Raw genomic sequence first — 17230 nt, 5'->3', positions numbered from 1 at the left:
TGCCCTTACTGGAGAACTCCTGGCCAGAAAGAAGTGAAGGGACCAGGTTCTAGCTCTGACCTTAGGCACCACCCTCACCATCATAGTGAGGGCTGCAAGTCACCGGCATCAGAAACACCTGGGCCGCTGGATGAAAACACAGATTCCCAGCCCCAACCCTGGACCTAGAGAATCATTCCTATCCTCTGGGTGGGGCCCAGGAATCTGCACTCTAACCAACGTCACAATGTTCTAAGATGCTGGGAAATTAGCCAGCAAGTGTCCTGCGCTTTGCAGATCACGTTCTCATTTTCTATGGAATCGGATCCTCACAGCATCAGTTCAGCTCAACAGTTGCTAGGGGCTCAGTCAACAACAGAGTCAGGAAGAGAAAGGCAAGATCTTTGCTCTCGAGGGGTTCTGTCCAGTAGCTTGCAGGGTGTCAGCAAAGACCCAGAGGAGAGAGATGGGGAGGGATAATGGGTTCTTAGAGGAGAGAATGACCCAGCTGGGTTTTGAAGTATGTGTAGGAGTTTTCCAGAGAGATGGGGATCAGGGAACAGCAGGGGCCTCCATTTTAAGATGGAGCAGTAAGAAAACCAAACAAGATGGGGGTGGGATGAACCCTTTGGGGGGGGTGCTGAGGACTTGCTGGGTGAGGTTGGAAGAGAGGGTGGACCCTTCACAGGCACCAGGAGGCCGTGAGCTCTCCCTACACCCCACAAACATCACTGTGTGGGGTCTGTGCCACTGGGTGCCAAGTGGTGTCAATTCTGAGGCCATGGAGACGGGGGGATGGCAGAGATGAGCCTGTGGGCTGACACTTGTGTCCCTCCCACCCCCGTATCACTCTGGTCTGACTACAGCTGAGGGAAGTGCCATGGGATGCTGGGTGGCACCAGGAGGCATGGCCAACCCCTTGTGGCTGGTGTGGCCAGCACGACCTGACCCATCCTGGATTCCAGGTGGGGGCTGGCCTGCACCCGGGACCGGAGGGAGGCCCGGAGCAGGACAAGACTGTTTTCTGGCCCAACACTGCCACCTGCCTGTCGGCATCAGTACTACAGCCCAGGCGCCAAGCTGAGCCCTGCGGGGGCTCCAAAGACCTCTGCTCATTTCGCCTCACAGCACAGGTTCGCAGGGTAAACCTGGAGCGCCAGGGAGGGTGGGCAGAGTCCCCTGAGGACGCAGATCTCTCTGCATGCCCAGGTCCACACCCTGGGGAGACGAGGTGCCGGGCTGACCACCAGTTCACAGGTAGGGCAGGGGATGGGAATTTCTGCATCCAGTGGGTCTTGGTTCTCCCCTCCACTGCTCCCCACACCCTGCCCCGCCCCAATGCTGCAGGCACGTCCATGGCGAAGAATCGCAGCCTCTCTGGAGCTCCAGCCCTGCTCCTGAAGGAACACAGCTCGTGTCTGAGACCCGTTCTATCTACCAAGACTGCAAGACGCCAGTTGGCAGCTGCCTCAAGACCCAAGCTGGGAGGGAGGGCTGTTCTCTCTTCTGCCGCGTATCCAAAGCAGTGACGGCAAAGGGTCTGTTTGTTCCCTAACGTAGTGTGGGCAGGAATAGTTTTTAAAGTATTTAACAGTTAAGAGCTGATGATGGCCTTCTTGGATACCGTCACCATGGCTGTGAATATCTGACACCCTCCTCGTGGGTGTGAAAATTCAATACTCTCACCATGGGTGGGACAGTTCAAGGTCTGCACGGTGACATCCTTACCGTGGGAGTAAATATTCGCCTGCAGAGGGGAGAGACTGGTGAGTCAGGGGATGTGCCCTTGTCCCCCGCAGGGTTACACTCCCACCGTTCCCCCCCGGCCCAGTCGCCTGTCCTCCTGGCTGCCGGGGCCAAGATAGAGAAGGAGCCTCTGTAAGTCGAGTATAATTCGCTTTTTAATGAGAAGAACGTGTGTAAATGACAGGACGCCACCGCCGTGCGCAGATGGCGGTCACAGAATCCCCTTCAAATTCATTCTGCCCAAGGAGGGGAGGGCGGGAGGACGCAGGGGGGCTCGAGAGCTGGCAGCCCCTGCCCCACCTCGGTCCTGCGGACTATGGGGTCGCCGACTGTTGGCCTGCGCACGCCTCTTGAACGGTAAGCAGAGATCGAAAGCACAGCAGCAATAATACTGGGTAAGTCCTTCCTTGCTTAAAACATCTGAATTAATTCATTGAAGGTATCAAAAATATACCCTGTAAACCAATATATCATTTACACCTGCCTTTCCTTCCCACCGCTGCGGCAACGATGTATGAAAAAAACAGTCCAGTTCCTCGGAGCAGCCGCTCACCCCAGGCCGCACCCGGCCCTGTCGCCCGCCCATCTGGCCTGACTTGGTTTCCAGCGGTCTCGTCGGCTGGGGCAGCCCGTGGGGACTGGGACAAGAGCGCTGGGGCCTGGACAGGGCCTGTGTCCGTCTGTCCAGAGTGCTAAGCGGGATGGGGACGGAGGGCGGGTGCGGGGCCTGCTAAGCTCAGTTTAGACTTTGGTTCCAAATGCGTTAGGTGGGGAGGCAGTGGCGTGGGAGGTGCGTGGTCGTCCTGCTTTGGGTCCCTGGCCGCCCCGGCTGTGCGCGTGTGGCCGCCACACGCCTGCCGTGCCCCCTCCCCGGCCCCTCCCCTCCCGAGCACCAGGTAAACATCCCCTGAGTAAGGTCACTGCACAGGGCCAGCCGGGGCGGGAGTCGTAGTTAAGGCTTTAGACAGGCAAGGATGCCGGCTCTGGACGGACGGACGGACAGACGGGCGCACAGGCAGACTCAGGGGCTCCTTCCTCGGTGGGGGGAGTCGGCAGCCGCCCGCTCCTCGTCCCGCTGCTCCGGCCGCTCGCCGGCCCACCCCGTTCTGAGCCTCACTCGCTGTCAGAGAGCGTCTCGTACTGCGAGCAGAGCAGCGGCTTGGGCTCCTCGTCCCAGGCGTGATGGGGGCCGGCCAGGGGCCCGCTGCCCGCGGGGAGGCCAGGCGGGGGCGGGGAGGCCATGACCCCCGCCTGCAGCCGCATGATCAGGGGGTTGTAGGGAAACGGTGTGGACCCTGCGGAGAGGCCGGGACAGAAGCCCCGGGGGCCCCGGTGAGCCTGGCGGCCCCCAGGGGCCCACCCACCCGCCACCCCGGGAACTGGGGCCTCGGCCTCCTGCCTCCCACCCCTTCTATCTCCTGGAAGCTTTCTCAAACTGCCCGCCTGGCCTCACTTCCAGCACTCCCACGCCACTCATGCCCGGCAGCCTGTTGCCCGGCCCAGCGGGAGCCGCCTCGCTGTTCCTGCCCTCGCCCCCCTGCGTCTGTCCTGCAGCCAAGAGCTCTCTTGGACCTGCGGGAGATCACGCACCTCCCCCAGGGACCTCCTCGCACGCACAGAGGAGTCGGGGGCTCCCCTGAGGCCCCCCCAAGCCTGTGGGACCGGCCCTGCCCACAGGCCTCTCTCGTCACTTCCTGAATCCTGCATCCTCTTTCTAAATCGTGCTCTTTCTCTCCACCTGGGCCCTTACGAGAAGCATCCTGACCACCTGTGAGCCCCAGTTCAGCTGGCCACGGCCCTGGGCGAGTGTCTCAGAACAGGCCTGACCATGCGCTCTGCACACAGTAGGTGCTCGGGCAGCTGGCCGGGCCCACCTGCCCGCCCCCGGTGCCCACCTGCGGACGAGGGCCGGTCCTCCCACACGCGGTTGGTGAGTGGGGTCCGGCGGTTGCAGTCTCCCTCCGAATGCACTGAGGAGACGGAGGGTGGCCGGTCCCCAGACGCCAGGCCTGGGGCCGGAGACTTGGCTTTTCGGCTGCTGGGTCTGCCAGAGACTTTGGCCTTCCCGCCACCACCTGCAGGGGGACAACGTGGGAAAGGGCCGAGTTGGACTGAGGACAGCGCTCGCACTGTACGGGTGGGGGTGGGTGGGTGAGGCCCTGGACCCCTGCTTCCCGGGCCCCCCAGGGAGGGGGAACAGCAGCCCAGCCCCCTGGGAGGCCAAGGAGGTCGACCAGATGGCCAGACCCAGCCAGGAGCCTGGATTTGGAGGGGGTTTCTACTAGGGGAGTGAGTAGAACTACTTGCAAAGCCCCCTCAGGCTGCCCTGAGGCCCCCTACCCACCAGGGGCTAACACCTCAAGCACGGAGCCTCAGGCCTCTGGCTTGACCCTGACCACTGCCCCAGGACTGTGCTGGGGCTGGGCAGGCTGCAGGCCCTCTGCAGAGAAGCCAGGGCCCCTGAGGCCAGGCCTGGGCCTTCATTAAGTCCAGAAACTTCTGGGGGTCACAGTGTCTAGGTCAGAAAAATGGCTCCAGAACTCTCTGCCTGGCCCTTGCTCTGATATGCAGAGTGTTGATTAGGGACCCAGGGCAGAGGGCGAGCCAGCCCGTCTGGTTTCCCTGATTCATCTGAGTTTGGATCTGGCACACAGATGCTGGTCTCCACCCCATCAGCCCCGAGGGCCAGCCGTGAACATGCCTGCTGGCCTGGCTGCCGTGAGCCCAAGGGTCCCCCCTGATCCACACAGAGAAGGTGGGTCCTCACTCCAGCCTGATCTCCCCCAAGGAGACACAAGCTGGGCCAGGACGTGGGCATCCCGGGACGAATGTCCAGCCGGGGAGGAAGGCAGGGCAGGGCTCGGGCAGCGGCGTGAGTGTTTTTAGAAAAGCGGCAGCTCCTTCGGGCCCAGCGGGCGAGGGCGGGCCGGGGCCGCGCAGACACCTGGGGGTGTCCGCCCGGCTCGGGGTTACCCAACTCCAGGACCACGTCAAACACGCACAAAAATAGAGTCACAAGCTCCAAAGCTGGAGGGGGGTCGGTCAGAGGAACGCGGAGGGAGGCGGGAGGATTAATGACACCGGCTTGGGACAGACGGGGTGGAGGAGGCCTGCAGACCTGGCGAGGTGAGCGCGTGTTCCCTCCGTCCGTCAGCAGCGGTTACGGGCATAGCAGCGGGCAGGCTGGCACTGGCATTCAGAGGGTTAAAAGCATTGGCGCTGAGCGGGTGCTCCTCCCACTGATCATATTTACCCATGAGCGCCTTTCTAATAATGGCCTCCAGCCCCATGTTGGTGCTGGCATGCTCCTGCACCGCCTGGCTTCTGCAGGTCATGAGGCCTGGGAGAGAGACACACACACAAAGGGGGCCGCAGGGGCCAGAGGGACAAGGGGGAGAGAGGGAGAGAGAAGCAGAGAGGGAGAGAGGGAGGAGAAGAAAGAATACACAGTGAGCACATTTTGGCAAAGCAACGATTCTTGATTTCCCTATCTTCCCCCCGTGTTTCCGCTGCAGGGTGATGGGGGCGGAGGGCTCCTTCTGACTCGGGCCCTGGAAGCCCTCAGGAATTCCCGGTGGGGGAAGAGGTGGGCTCGGGGTGGTTAGATGACCGCCCCCCAAGCCTCATTCCTACGCTGCCCTCGGGGAAATCAGAAGCCCCTTCTGGATCCCTAACCCCCAGCTGGGGCTGCTGCTTTTTTAAAAAAATCGAGTGGCCTTAAAAAGGAGCGGGGAGCGGGATCAGGGGGTCCCCTTATTTGGGGGAAGGGCTGCTGGGAAACTAAGTCAAGCCAGAGCTCAGTGCTGGGCGTTGTGGGGGTCCACCCTGGTTCCCGGGGGCTGCTGGGAGGAATGGAGGGAAGGTGACCAGACGGTCCTCCGGCCGCCCCTGCCTGCGAGGCCTGGGACCCTCAAGCCCCCTGTCTGCCCCCGCAGCTGGGCCTAACTCTCCTCCCACCCCCTCTCCCCGCCCGGGAGCCACAAGGAGAAAGAGGTGCAGAGACGGACGGTGGAGAGGGGGGTCGCAGCCATGCAGTTACGGTGCGTGCGGGGGTCAGGGCAGAGCTGGAAACAATCACATGGCCGCCCCCGGCCCGGCCACCCGGCACAAAGTGGTCTGATCAACAACTGTCCCTCACGAATCCTTCCAGACACCCGCTTCAAAGTCACGCCAGTTATGCCTCTTTTTCTGTTTACCAGGTTTTCTGTCCCTCTCTTGTTTACTTGTGAACCATTCTGGGGACGTTTGCAAACCCTGGGGAATGTGTCTCTTTTTGGCATTTTTGTTAAACCAGACTTTGCTTCCAAAAACCTCCAACGAAGCTCTCTGCCTGCCACTGGGCAAAATTTTCATGGATTTTAAAACTTCCACTCTAAGTCAATTGTATGATTACCAAGTGGCCGAATAACGGGTCTTGCTGACCCCTAACGCGTCTGTAAACCGGACTGATGGTTACTGGGAGGCTCGGAGCAACGTGGCAGCATCTGAAATCACATTTCTTAAGCGACTATTTGCCGTCTACGTTTTCATTTTCTTTTCTTCCTTTTAGTTTCAAACTCATTCACAGCCACGGGACCCCTTGACAGGTTTTTAGCTGTGTCTGGGCCATGCTTCATCAGCACTTTAAAAAAGTCATGTCGGTCAAGAAAAAGCAAAATTTCCAGCAGGGGTGAGTGGGGCGGGGAGTGGGGAGAAGCATTTATGATCCTACAAACTGAGACACTGGGAAGTGGAAATAAAAGATGCGAGGGATACAGGTCACGATGGTTCCTCGGTAGGTCAGCATCCTACGATCACAGACGTTACTGAACCTGCCACCCAAGGTCACGGGTCCATGGTCTGTCAGTGCTAGGCAGGAAGCTGACCGTCTCAGGTCCTAAAGCAGGAGCTAATTAAGCAGCAGAGACCGGGGTCTGGGGAAATTTTGTGTGTGTGGCCTAAACTGCTTTGAAAAAACGTTGAATCTAATTTATATACAAGTTCCTTGTACCGCATGAATTTCTACAGCACACACGCACCTGTGTCGGTGTACGAGCATCTCTGAAATGAAAACATGAAAACATTCATTTCTGTCCATCTTGTTGTTTTGACCGAATTGTCTCCTCCCCATTGCCTGAGGCTCAGCCAAGCCCCCAGCGTCTAGTCTCCGGGTGGGCGGACATTCCCCAGTTGGGACCCCCATTTAGAGGCCCCGTGGCCCCCTGATAAAATCCAATGGCTGCCTTTTGCTCACCACATTCCCAGAGCTGTGACGGCCCTCAGGGAAGGTCAGCACATCCCCCCAAAGACGCCTCGTTCCTCCCCACACCGGGCAGGCCTCTGGCGGAGGGTCAGCCCTGTCTGCTCTGGCTCAGCCGCTTCACACCAGACACCAGGTGCTTCCCCAGAGCCCCGTCCCAGTCCTTCTACAGAGGCAGCAGAACTGCACAGTGTAACCCCACGGGCTCCAAAGCATCACAGAAGGCTTCAGTTGCAGTGTAAACATGTGTGTGGGGGCTTCCCTGGCGGCGCGGTGGTTGAGCATCCGCCTGCCAGCGCAGGCGACACGGGGTCGAGCCCTAGTCCGGGAAGATCCCACATGCCGCGGAGCAACTAAGCCCGTGCGCCACAACTACCGAGCCTGCGCAGGCTCTAGAGCCTGCGAGCCACAACTACTGAGCTCGCGTGCTGCAACTACTGAAGCCCACGCGCCTAGAGCCTGTGCTCTGCAACAAGAGAAGCCACCACAGTGAGAAGCCCGCGCACCGCAACGAAAAGTTGTCCCCGCTCACCGCAACTAGAGAAAGCCCGTGCACAGCAACGAAGACCCAACACAGTCAAAAATAAATAAATACAATAAATTTATATATAAAAAAAAATGTGTGTGAATTTTACACTCATCTCTGGAATACATCTGCACTGTTTCCCCAGCTCCCTGGATGGAATTTTCAAGTAAAACTGATGCTCCACCTATAAAAAAGGCCCACGTGGACCACATGCACACACAGGCCCACTCCACACACTCACATCTCCACCTGAGATCCCAACAGACAGGTTCCGGGTATTTGTGTGTAATTCTGATACTGAACTACATGCACCAGAAGGCCTTGAAATTGAACTCCAAATAGACACTCCTTGCCAGGCCCCGCCGGCCTTTTGTGTGTGTCTGCATCCCCACGGCAGGTGTCTGTCCCCTCTGCATCCCCACTGCAGAGGAGGGGACACACTTGAACTATGAAAGGCCACCTGTCACCATGGCTACGGCTGATGTGAGGCCCAGTGACCTCCGAGGCCTCACTCCCAAGTCTCCTTCCAGGTCCAGACACCCAGCTTGACCTCCCTGGGCGCACAGTGACGGGGGAGGGGGAGGGAGGGGACGGGCTGTCGGCCGAGCAGCCCGGGGTGGCCGGTTACCTGCTCCGGTGATGGCGGGCATGTTGAAAATCTCCGTCCCGGGCTGGCCAATATCTGGAGGGGGATGACGAGATGGGTGAGGCCTACAGGTCCTGGAAAGCACCTGCCCCCCTATGTCCCCTGTCTGGTCTCGGCAAGGTGCGCCACCTGGGAGCTTGCGCAGCGCAGACAGATTTAGCAGGGCTGGGGCAGGGCCTGAGAGTCGGCATTTGGAGCCAGCTCGCTGAGGCTGCTGACCTACTGGCCCAGGCACAACACTTGGCAAGGTTCTGGACTTAGCAGCCTGGGCCAGTGACTGTCTGCAAGGCTGCGACTCCAGCCCCAGAAAGAGAAAAGCCTCTGCAAGGTCCCCAAGCTCCCCGCGCTAATGAGCTTTTTGAGGCCGGGGATGTGATGTTTCTTCTTTCATCGGCTCACCCACTCCTGTGTTCTCTTGAGCATCTGCTATGTGCCAGGCGCTGGGCCGAGAGGGTACAGCTAAGCTAGGACTTACGTCCAGTAACCTCGTAAGTGGGGTAAACAAATCACAGATGTGAGGCGCATCGTGCACGGGGTACACACGGGGTCCTTGTAAGGGCGTGGCCCCGACCTCTGGCGCCCAGTACGAACAGACCCGGGCATGCCAATATCCCCCGAGTGCCCCCTGTGACAACCCAGCAAATGCCTACGGGAAAAAGACGGACAACACGGGCTCCCTGAACGTGAGGTGACGGGCCAGTGGGAGAGGTGGCTGGCGGGTCCACCCGGCTGTGCTAAGCCCCGGCCCCCGGCAGCCCCGCTCCCAGGGAGGGCGGGCCCCTTACTGTATTCTGGCTCGTTCCGGTTGTGGGTGTTGAGCTTCTTGTTGATCTCCTGTTTCTTAGATTTGACCATGGCCGAGTTGCTCTCGGTCAGCTTGCTGAAGAAGGCCGGCGGCTGGCTGGTGTTGCCTGGGGATTTGGAGCCCATCCTGCTGCGAGGATCAGACACCCCGGGTCAGTTCACTTGGTGCTGAGCTTGCACACCCTTGATGACGGGGTGCTTACCACCTGAGCTGCCTTAGAAATTCAGAATGAAGCTTCTCCCACCTCGTGCTTGCTTCCCCCACCTCTTAGGGCCCATGTCTTCCGAAATCCCCTCTGTCATCCACCTATCCTTGGGCTCAGGGTGTCTCTGCAGAGCCCCGGCCGCCCTGGTGGGCCACGCCTGTCTACCTGCAATAGCCGGACTCCCAGAAAAGAGCCTCGGGAACCAAAGTGGGCTCACACCACATCTTCCCCTGAGGTCAGGGGGCCCTTTCTCCCACCCCCCTCCCCGGGGCCCCAGTTTGGTCCAGCACACTTAGCTCTTTATTTCTCAGATCCTCAAGGGCCGGCAACAGGGGCCGGGCCTGAGCTAAGAGACCCCAGCCCAAGGCTCAGGAAGCTGCCGTGGAGGTCCGCCAAGTTTTGACCTTGTTTAGCGGGTCTGAAGCCCCCCGGCTGCACCCCAAAGCCCTTGCCAAGCCCCCAGCTGCACAGTGGTGGATCGAGGCCGCAGGCGGGCAAGGGCCCGAGTCCTGAGCGTCCCAGGAAGGGGAGGGGCTGCCGTGCAGGTACCTGGGCTCCACCTGCTCCCCGTGCCGGTACAGCAGCGGGTACACGGTGCTCCGGGGATGCCCGGGCTCTGCCATGCCCTCCGGCGGGGACACAGGTTCTATACCGTCCTCACTGCTGCCCAAGGCTGACGTCTTGCTTGGCTCTGGAGACCTGGATGGAGAGAGGGTCCCTGCGGTGGTCAGAGCTCAGAGCTCTCCCTCTTGCAGGGGGCGCACCCCTCCCTCCGCTCCCCGCTAAGCCCTGCCTCGTTCTAAACCAGGGGTCGGCACGCTTTTCCTGCAAAGGGTCAGACAGCAAACACTTCAGTAGTCTCTGCTGCATATTCTCCTCCTTTAAAAACCTAAAATCATCTTTAGCTCACGGACCATGCAAGAACAGGCCGCGGGCTGGATCTGGCCCGCGGGTGGCACTTTGTGGAACCCCTGCTGCACCCCAGCGCCAGGGACCCCACTGTTCCCCCAAAGACATGCTGTTGTCTCCCCAGCTCTGTGCGCCACCCGGAGTGGCTCCTTCATCCTAGAGCGGGGGTCCCTCCCCGTTCCTCTCCTCTCGGACCAGGGACCCCCCCAGGGATAACCAGGAGGGCAAGTGTGTATGTGCCCGTTAGGAGGCGGCTCTCAAATCACACGGCTCTGCTTCGAATCCCAGCTCCACCACTTACTGGCTGTGTCCCTCTAGGCAAGTGAATTCACTGCTCTGTGCCTCAGTTTCTTCGTCTGTGAAATGGGATAACACTGCCTACACTTCCTAAGGTTGTGGTGAGGATCCTGGTTAACGGGCGTGAAGTATTCAGCTTGATGCCTGGAACCCCCCGAGTGCGGCGTATGTAACAGCTATGGTCCAGCTGCGCTGTGACCTTGAGCAAACTCCCCGGTCTTCCTGAACCTCGGTTTCTCATGTGTGCGATGGCTCCGGGTGGGCCCCGCACTTTACTGGGCTCAAGCTTCCCGCAGCAGACACCTAACAGAGCCCTCTCGGTGGTGACCAGCAAGGGGCACCCGTCTCCCACCGCCGCTCACCTCTTGCCCCCTTCACTGTGGGGTGAGCCACGGGCCGGGGCGCCATGGTCCGGGGCTGGGAGGTAGAGGTCGCTGGGTGGGCGGCGAAGGTCCAGGATGGGGCAGCTGGCTCCAGGGAAGGAGTAAAGGGGGGCCGGGAGGGGCGCGCTGAGCTGCTGCGGGTGGTGTCGCGTGTAGTCTTGCGTGATGACCTCCTGTAGGCCGAGGGTCAGGGGACAGGAGCAGGGTCAGGCGCCAGCCATCTGCCAGAACCTTCCAGGCGGGGTGAGGGCTGGACTGAGCTTTGGGGGCAGAACCCGGGGGCTTGGTCCTTGGCTCGCCGGGGGCTTGGGGCCTGCCCACACAGCCTCAATGCCCCCAAGTGCATGGGGTGGGGGCACTGGCCCAAGTCTCAAAGTGGGCCCCCAGGTGGGTCGGGTTCCCCTGACCAGCGTGTGTAAGATGTGGATCGCGGCTGGGCTCGTGCACCTGAGGCTCCGTCAGCTGGATGAGGGGGCGGATATAGCACCTGAGTCTGAGACTCTGGGACCCCTGGCATGGCTTGCCCTCACCAACCCTGGATCCCTGGCTCACCTCACCAGGACTCAGTTTACCCACCAGATGGTGCGTGGACCCTCCCCCCCACCCTTCCTCGGGGCCGGGTCCCACCCCAGGTACAAAGGCAACGAGGAGGGGGCACAGGAGGGGTAGTTACACTGATGTGCTGTGCCAGCGTGACCACCCGCTGGTGACCTTTGACGCCTGGGGTGGTCTGAAGCAGCGGGCTGGACGAGGGCTGGCTCTCGGGCAGCGGCCGCAGGTGTGGGAGGTGTGCAGCCTCGCCGCTGAGCTTCCCCGGGCCTGCGGGCAGAGCAGGGCAGGTCAGGGCGTGGCTGGGGGGGGGCGAGGCGTGTGCCTGGCGGGGCTGCTGCCCTCAGAGCCCGGCTCTGCCCTCTGAGCTGTGGTGCGAGGCCGATTCCGCCACCTCTGAGTGCCTCAGTTTCCCCACCTGTGCGATGGGGTGACAACGGTCCCTGTCTCACACGCGGCGGGGGGGGGGGTGGCGGGAGGGGGCTCAGAGGCAGGGGGGACCCTACCTGGCTGCTTGTGCCGCAGGTCCCCTTCCAGGTGGCTCTTGTCGAGTTCCTCCAGGTGCTTGGGGAGCCCCTTGTCATGGGTCAGGCTGGGTGAGCTCACGGGGCTGACGGGCTCCACCCCATCAGGGCTGTAGCCTCCGCCGTGGTAACCTGAAGCCGGGTGAGGCCGCGAGTCAGGCCAGCGCGAGGGCCAGGCTGTCCCTCCCTGCCTACCCTCCCAGCTGGCGGGGGCCCCCAGGCCGGGGGTGGGAGCTGGCGCGGAGGGAGAGAGAGGGAGAGAGCCAGAGTGGGGTCTGCTGGCCGGCCGGCCAGGGGTGGGGGCAGGGTGAGAAAAGAGGGACGGGGGCTGCAGGGGGAGAGGGCGTAGAGAGGGCCGGACGCAGACGCAGCGCAGAGAACAGGACGCACAGGCAGGCGGGCGGAGGGGCGCGGGGCGAGATCCAAGCAGAGGGAGAGCTGGACAGCAGCACAGGTGGGGAAAGGGAAGGAGACACAGCCCGGTGGTGCTGGCCCGGGGGCGGGGAGAGTGAGATGGGGGAGGAGGAGTCCCTGCGAAGGGAGTGTAGGGGCAGCGGACTGGACGGGCGGTGAGGGAGTGAGGTCGGTGAGGGCTGGGGCGGGAGCGACCCTCAGGTCCCAGTGTCCCCGCCGGGCCACAGCCCGGCTCCTGCACGGAGGACCCCCCTCGTCCCCGGGGCTCCTGGCCGGCGGGCTGGCAAGGGGAGCGTGGGGCAGGGTACCCCCAAGACTCCCTCACGACCTGGGCAGGACGCAGGGGGCAGGTTCCCAGGTCCTCCTGGAGAGTGGCGGCGCTCCCCCCCTCCCCGTCTTCTCTCCACCGTATGCCGGGGGGTGGGAGGCATCGGCCTGCGCCCCTCTGCAGCCCCACTCCCCAGACAAAGGCGCAAAGGGGGAGATGGGAGGCGCGGCTAAAGTCAAAATCACAGATCCATTCATTAAAGGAAAAAAAGCGAAAATCCAAAACAACACAAAAAAATCATGATAGAACGATGTGCAAAGGATGAGGCTGCCCCCACCCCCGCTCAGAGGGGGTGTGCGCGGCTGGAGGAACCATCAGAGCGTGCAATCGACGAAGACGACTTTCAAAACAAAATACCAAAACCAACGAAAAATGGGGGAAAAATAAAAAGCAGAGATCTGAAAATATCTTTAGGCCACAAGACGGAGCGGGTGGGCGGCGGGGCCAGAAGTCTTACCATCGCGAGGGGAGTCGTTGGCCAGCGAACCTCCTTCTCGCGGCCCTTTATCGTGAGCAATTTGACGCATGATTATCGCGTCTATGAAGGTGGCCGCTGTCAGGGTGGTCTTACCCAGAGAACGGAGTTCCAATTCCTGGATGGAAAAGGGTTTACTTTGAGTCTTTTCCCGGTGCAGGTCCGAGGCCGAGGCGGGCGGCGCTGGCTGGTCCGGGCTGGCGTGGTGGGGCGTGAGGCCCTTCGCCGGGGCGCGGGTGATGGCTGCGTGGCCAGAGCCAGGCGGCGCCAGGGGCCGGGGCTCGGAGCCCTTGCCGGGGGAGGATGCGGGCTCCAGCCCTGCACGGGCTGGGGGCTTGGCGAGGAAGGTGTGGCCGGCGTCCGCTCGGGGCCGCTCGGGCCGGGTGACCCGCGGGGCCTCCTTAGGCAGCAAGACAGGCTCCAGGAGGGTGGGGTAGACCCCGTCGAGGGTGCCACCCAGCGGGCAGTGGGTGGCAGGTGGGAATGTGGCGGCCGGGCGGACAGGCGAGGAGGTGGAGGTGGACCTGGGGGAGGAGAGAGGGAGGGTCAGCAGCTGTGGGACTGTGAGGCCGAGGCAGGGTCACTCCCTCACTTTGACACCCTGCGGAGTCACCCCTGCCCGGAAGAGCTCCCTCTCTCCCTACTGCTCTCAGAATAAACGCTGCTGACCGTGACCTGGGAGCCCCCGTGCCACGTGGCCTCACCTACCCCATCCACCTGTCGTCCATCCAGCCCATCAGCTTGTCAGCCCAAAACTTTTTACTGAGCACCTACTATGTGTCAGGCGCTGCTCTAGACACTGGGGTACGGCAGTGCACAAAACAGACAAAAGCGCCATACATTCTAGGTCAGAAGAAAGACTACGCACGTCTTAATGTGATAACGTGATAAATTAAACCCCTGTCAGCAATGGCAACTGCTCGAAGGTGAACGAGTCTGGGTTACGTTCTACTAAGAGAACGGCAAGGGAGCTCGTAGGCCGGGCTCCCGGGGGACTCTCTGAGGGGCTGGCACATGTGCTGGGGAGGAAGTGAGTGAGCCACGGGGAGACTCAGAACACTAAGGGCAAGGGGATGATGCTCCCACCTCCGCCATCAGGGGCCACACAGGGCTCCCTGTCGTCCCCTCTGCCTGGAGCGCTCTTCCTCACCCCAGAGGCTTATGGGTCTAGGCCATAAGCCCTGAGAGGGCACTGCGTGCGTCAACCATTACCGTGTCCCCCAAACCCAGCACAGGGCAGGAGACCCACCACAGGCCCATGAGGAAGAAGGAGTGCACAGATGCAGTCTCTCTGACCTTCACAGGGTCAATGTAACCACCCCTGCTCTGCACACGAGGAAACAGGCTTGGACATGAGCTGGCCCGACCCCATCTCTCGTGGCCTGTCAAGCCTAGCGTTTCCATGAGGAAGCCTTGTGTGAACCCTCTCTCCCAGGGGTCTTACTCAGCTGCCATTGGGAAAGGGCTTGATGTCCCCGCTACAGCTTCTCCCCGGTGGCTGCTGGTGGGAGCTCACGCCTGGGTACCCCGCTCTGCGAGTCAGGTGCTCCTGCCCTGCGTACCTGCTGGGGACCTGACTCAGAGGGGACAAGCCTATGCTCTTGGGAAATGATGTCATTTTTCATAATTGGAATGGTGGTGGGGAAGGTATGATTTAGAGCAGCCAGATGGAAGGATACTTGCATGAGTGGATACTTCATTCTGGAAGAAGCAGCCGCCTCCAAACTGTCCCCGGGCAGGGAGGGGTACTGGGGAAGCTCCCTCCCCCATCAGGCAGCTCTGCCCACAGTCCTTGGGCGGGGGTTGGGAGGTGGGCCTTGGGCCTGTTGTGATAGGAAGTGGACTCCGGGGGGTGGCGGGGGGGACACCTATGGGACCTCTGCAGCTTCTCCCATCTTCACGGAACCTCTGGACTTTGTCCGGGCAAGAGAGACACTATCTCCTCCCTGTAGGGCCCTGCTGAATCCTGGGAGGAACAGGAAAGGCTCACCTCACAGGCCTCACCCTGTCTCTCCCTCTCCGCTCCACAGACTCCATTCCTGAACTCGACAACCTACCCGACTACTCACCCACCCACCCACCCAACTCATCATCCATCTACCCGATGAACCATCTACTCATCCATCTACCCACCCAACCCCCCAGCCATCTACCCAACTCGTCCCCTGTCCACCTACCCATCTATCCACCCACCTCCCCACCTAACCCAACCCGACCACTCATCCACCCACCGACTCAACCCATCACCTGTCGACTCACGCATCTGCCCATCCATTCACCTACCTGCTCACCCATCTAACCCAACCTCCATCCAACTACCCACCCCTCTGTTCACCCACCTCCGTCCATCCACCTGTTCACCCGGCTCTCTAACACAACCATCCATCCACCACCCGCCCACCCGCTGTCACCCATCCATCTGCCCCCCGACCTGCCCGTTCATCCAGCTCCGCCACCTGTCTATCCACCACTGACCCACCTATGCATCTGCCTACTTACCTGTCATCCATCTACTTACCCACCCAAAGTCTGTTATCTGCCCATCCATCCAATCATCTATCCACCCACCCATCCAACTAACCCAGTCACCCATCTATTTACCTTCTCACCCACCTGGCCGCCCACCTGCCCAGCCATCCCTCACTCTCCCGTATACCTCCCAACCCATCGGTACACGTGCGCATCCCCCCAACCCGTATCCAGTGACCAGCCACCCCCCCACCTGTCCCCTCCCCGCTGCCAACCTTGCCCACCTCAGGACCGTGGGCGTGCTGGGCTCCACGGAGGTGATGATGCTCTTCATGCCCGTGTTGTGCAGCACGCTGGGCCTCTGCTGGATGGCGTCCTGGGTCCGGGGTGAGATGGGCGAGTGCTGGTGGGAGTGGGAGGCGGGGCGGCTGCCGCTGCTCCCACCCCCGCCGCCGCCGCCGCCACTCTGCTCCGTACCTGGTGGAGACAAGCCGCGCGATCAGAGGGACGGGCCACGCGCAGCCACGGGGGCCGCGCGATCAGAGGGACGGGCCACGCGCAGCCACGGGGGCCGCTGCGGCGCGTGCGGGCGGCTCCGCCATCCTACCGGGCCTCCAGATGGGCGCGTGCTCCACCGTGGTGCTGGACGCGAGGATGGACTTCTCCCGTTCCCGCTCCCTCTCGGACGAGGACGTGGCCGCGGGTTTTGTCAAGTGAGTGGGGCCTCCTGGAAACCCAAAGGCCTGCGGCTCAGCCCCGGACACAGGAAGGGCTCTGGACTTGTCTTCCGGGGTGGAACAGAGAGGGCAAGGCATCTGCCCGAGGACGCCCAGAACGGGGGTGGGGGCATCACCTGGGGAGAGCGGGGAGCTGCTGAGCCGGCTGCTGAAGTGCTGCGGTGCCGTGGGGAGGTAGGCTAGGCGGTCCATGGCGGTGGCTGGAGTGCCTGGTGTCGGGGGCACCAGCACAGGCAGGTGTGGCACTTGGGACAGGTCGATGATGCCTGTGAGAGAGGAGGCGGGGCCGGGCTGCAGCGGTCGGGGGAGGAGAGGGGCCAGGCTGCCTGCTGGCTGGACCACCCCAGCCAGTGGAGCACCGCGCGTCCTCTGAGAAGCAGCACGGCTGGATGCTCCCTCCTTGGTCCCTGCACCGGGCCCACAGGACCCTTCTCTGAATGCCGGGTGCTTACAGCACCCCGTCCCTTCACTCCCAAACCCTGAAGTGGGTGTGGCTTGCAGTTGGCACCCCTGCATACCTTGCTATGCCCATTTTGCTCTTTTGCTGTGCCCTTGGTGTGCCCTTTTTGCCTTTGACCCTATGCAGTCCTTTCCTGGTATTCAATCCCCACTGTACGAAATACCTAGTGTGACCGATTTTACCAACTGGACCGTAACTAGTACTTGGTTGTTCCGGAAGCACATTCCAGAATCAAACAGCCTCACATTTCCATCTTTTTTTTTTTTTTTTTTTAAACTCCAAGGACCGCACATACCAAGAGGACACAAGCACATGCAGAGCCCGTGTGTATGCATCCAGGACACACACCACACACAACCCTGCACCACCTGCCAGGTCTGTGTGTGCTCTCAGCGCAGTGATACAACCCGAGCCTCTAAGGCAACTGCTCTAGCCGCCTCGGCAAGGACAGACGTGCACGCGTGGGCACGCACGTGTCCTGTGCTCTCAGGGCCCTGGGCAGACCAGGAATAAGGGCAATTCTGGGGGGCGGGTTCTGC

The 17230-nt window shown here is 61.4% G+C and overlaps 1 protein-coding gene across 33 annotated transcripts in view; it reads right to left on the bottom strand.

The window, feature by feature from the left end:
- Window positions 1–1862: 1862 nt before the first annotated feature.
- Window positions 1863–17230, bottom strand: part of NCOR2 (nuclear receptor corepressor 2) — a 224689-nt gene continuing 209321 nt past the window's right edge. For 17 of the 33 annotated variants that reach the window (XM_081251922.1, XM_081251903.1, XM_081251895.1 and 14 more), the window contains 13 exons: window positions 16348–16497; window positions 16102–16221; window positions 15770–15971; window positions 13008–13549; window positions 11791–11940; window positions 11409–11554; window positions 10715–10908; window positions 9696–9845; window positions 8922–9070; window positions 8119–8172; window positions 4979–5065; window positions 3621–3800; window positions 1863–3020 (listed from right to left, as the gene is read on the bottom strand). In XM_081251922.1, coding sequence (XP_081108048.1) covers window positions 2839–3020; window positions 3621–3800; window positions 4979–5065; window positions 8119–8172; window positions 8922–9070; window positions 9696–9845; window positions 10715–10908; window positions 11409–11554; window positions 11791–11940; window positions 13008–13549; window positions 15770–15971; window positions 16102–16221; window positions 16348–16497 — 2306 coding nt within the window. In that variant the 3' untranslated portion in view covers window positions 1863–2838. The remainder of the gene's footprint in view (window positions 3021–3620; window positions 3801–4978; window positions 5066–8118; window positions 8173–8921; window positions 9071–9695; window positions 9846–10714; window positions 10909–11408; window positions 11555–11790; window positions 11941–13007; window positions 13550–15769; window positions 15972–16101; window positions 16222–16347; window positions 16498–17230) is intronic. The other 16 variants (XM_081251913.1, XM_081251914.1, XM_081251926.1 and 13 more) reach the window with 8 other exon arrangements.

This window comes from Mesoplodon bidens (genome assembly GCF_964165515.1).
Source record: "Mesoplodon bidens genome assembly, chromosome: 13".
NCBI classification, from domain to species: Eukaryota; Metazoa; Chordata; class Mammalia; order Artiodactyla; family Ziphiidae; genus Mesoplodon; species Mesoplodon bidens.
Note: the sequence above shows the minus strand (reverse complement) of the source record. Positions and strands in the feature narration are given on the sequence as shown.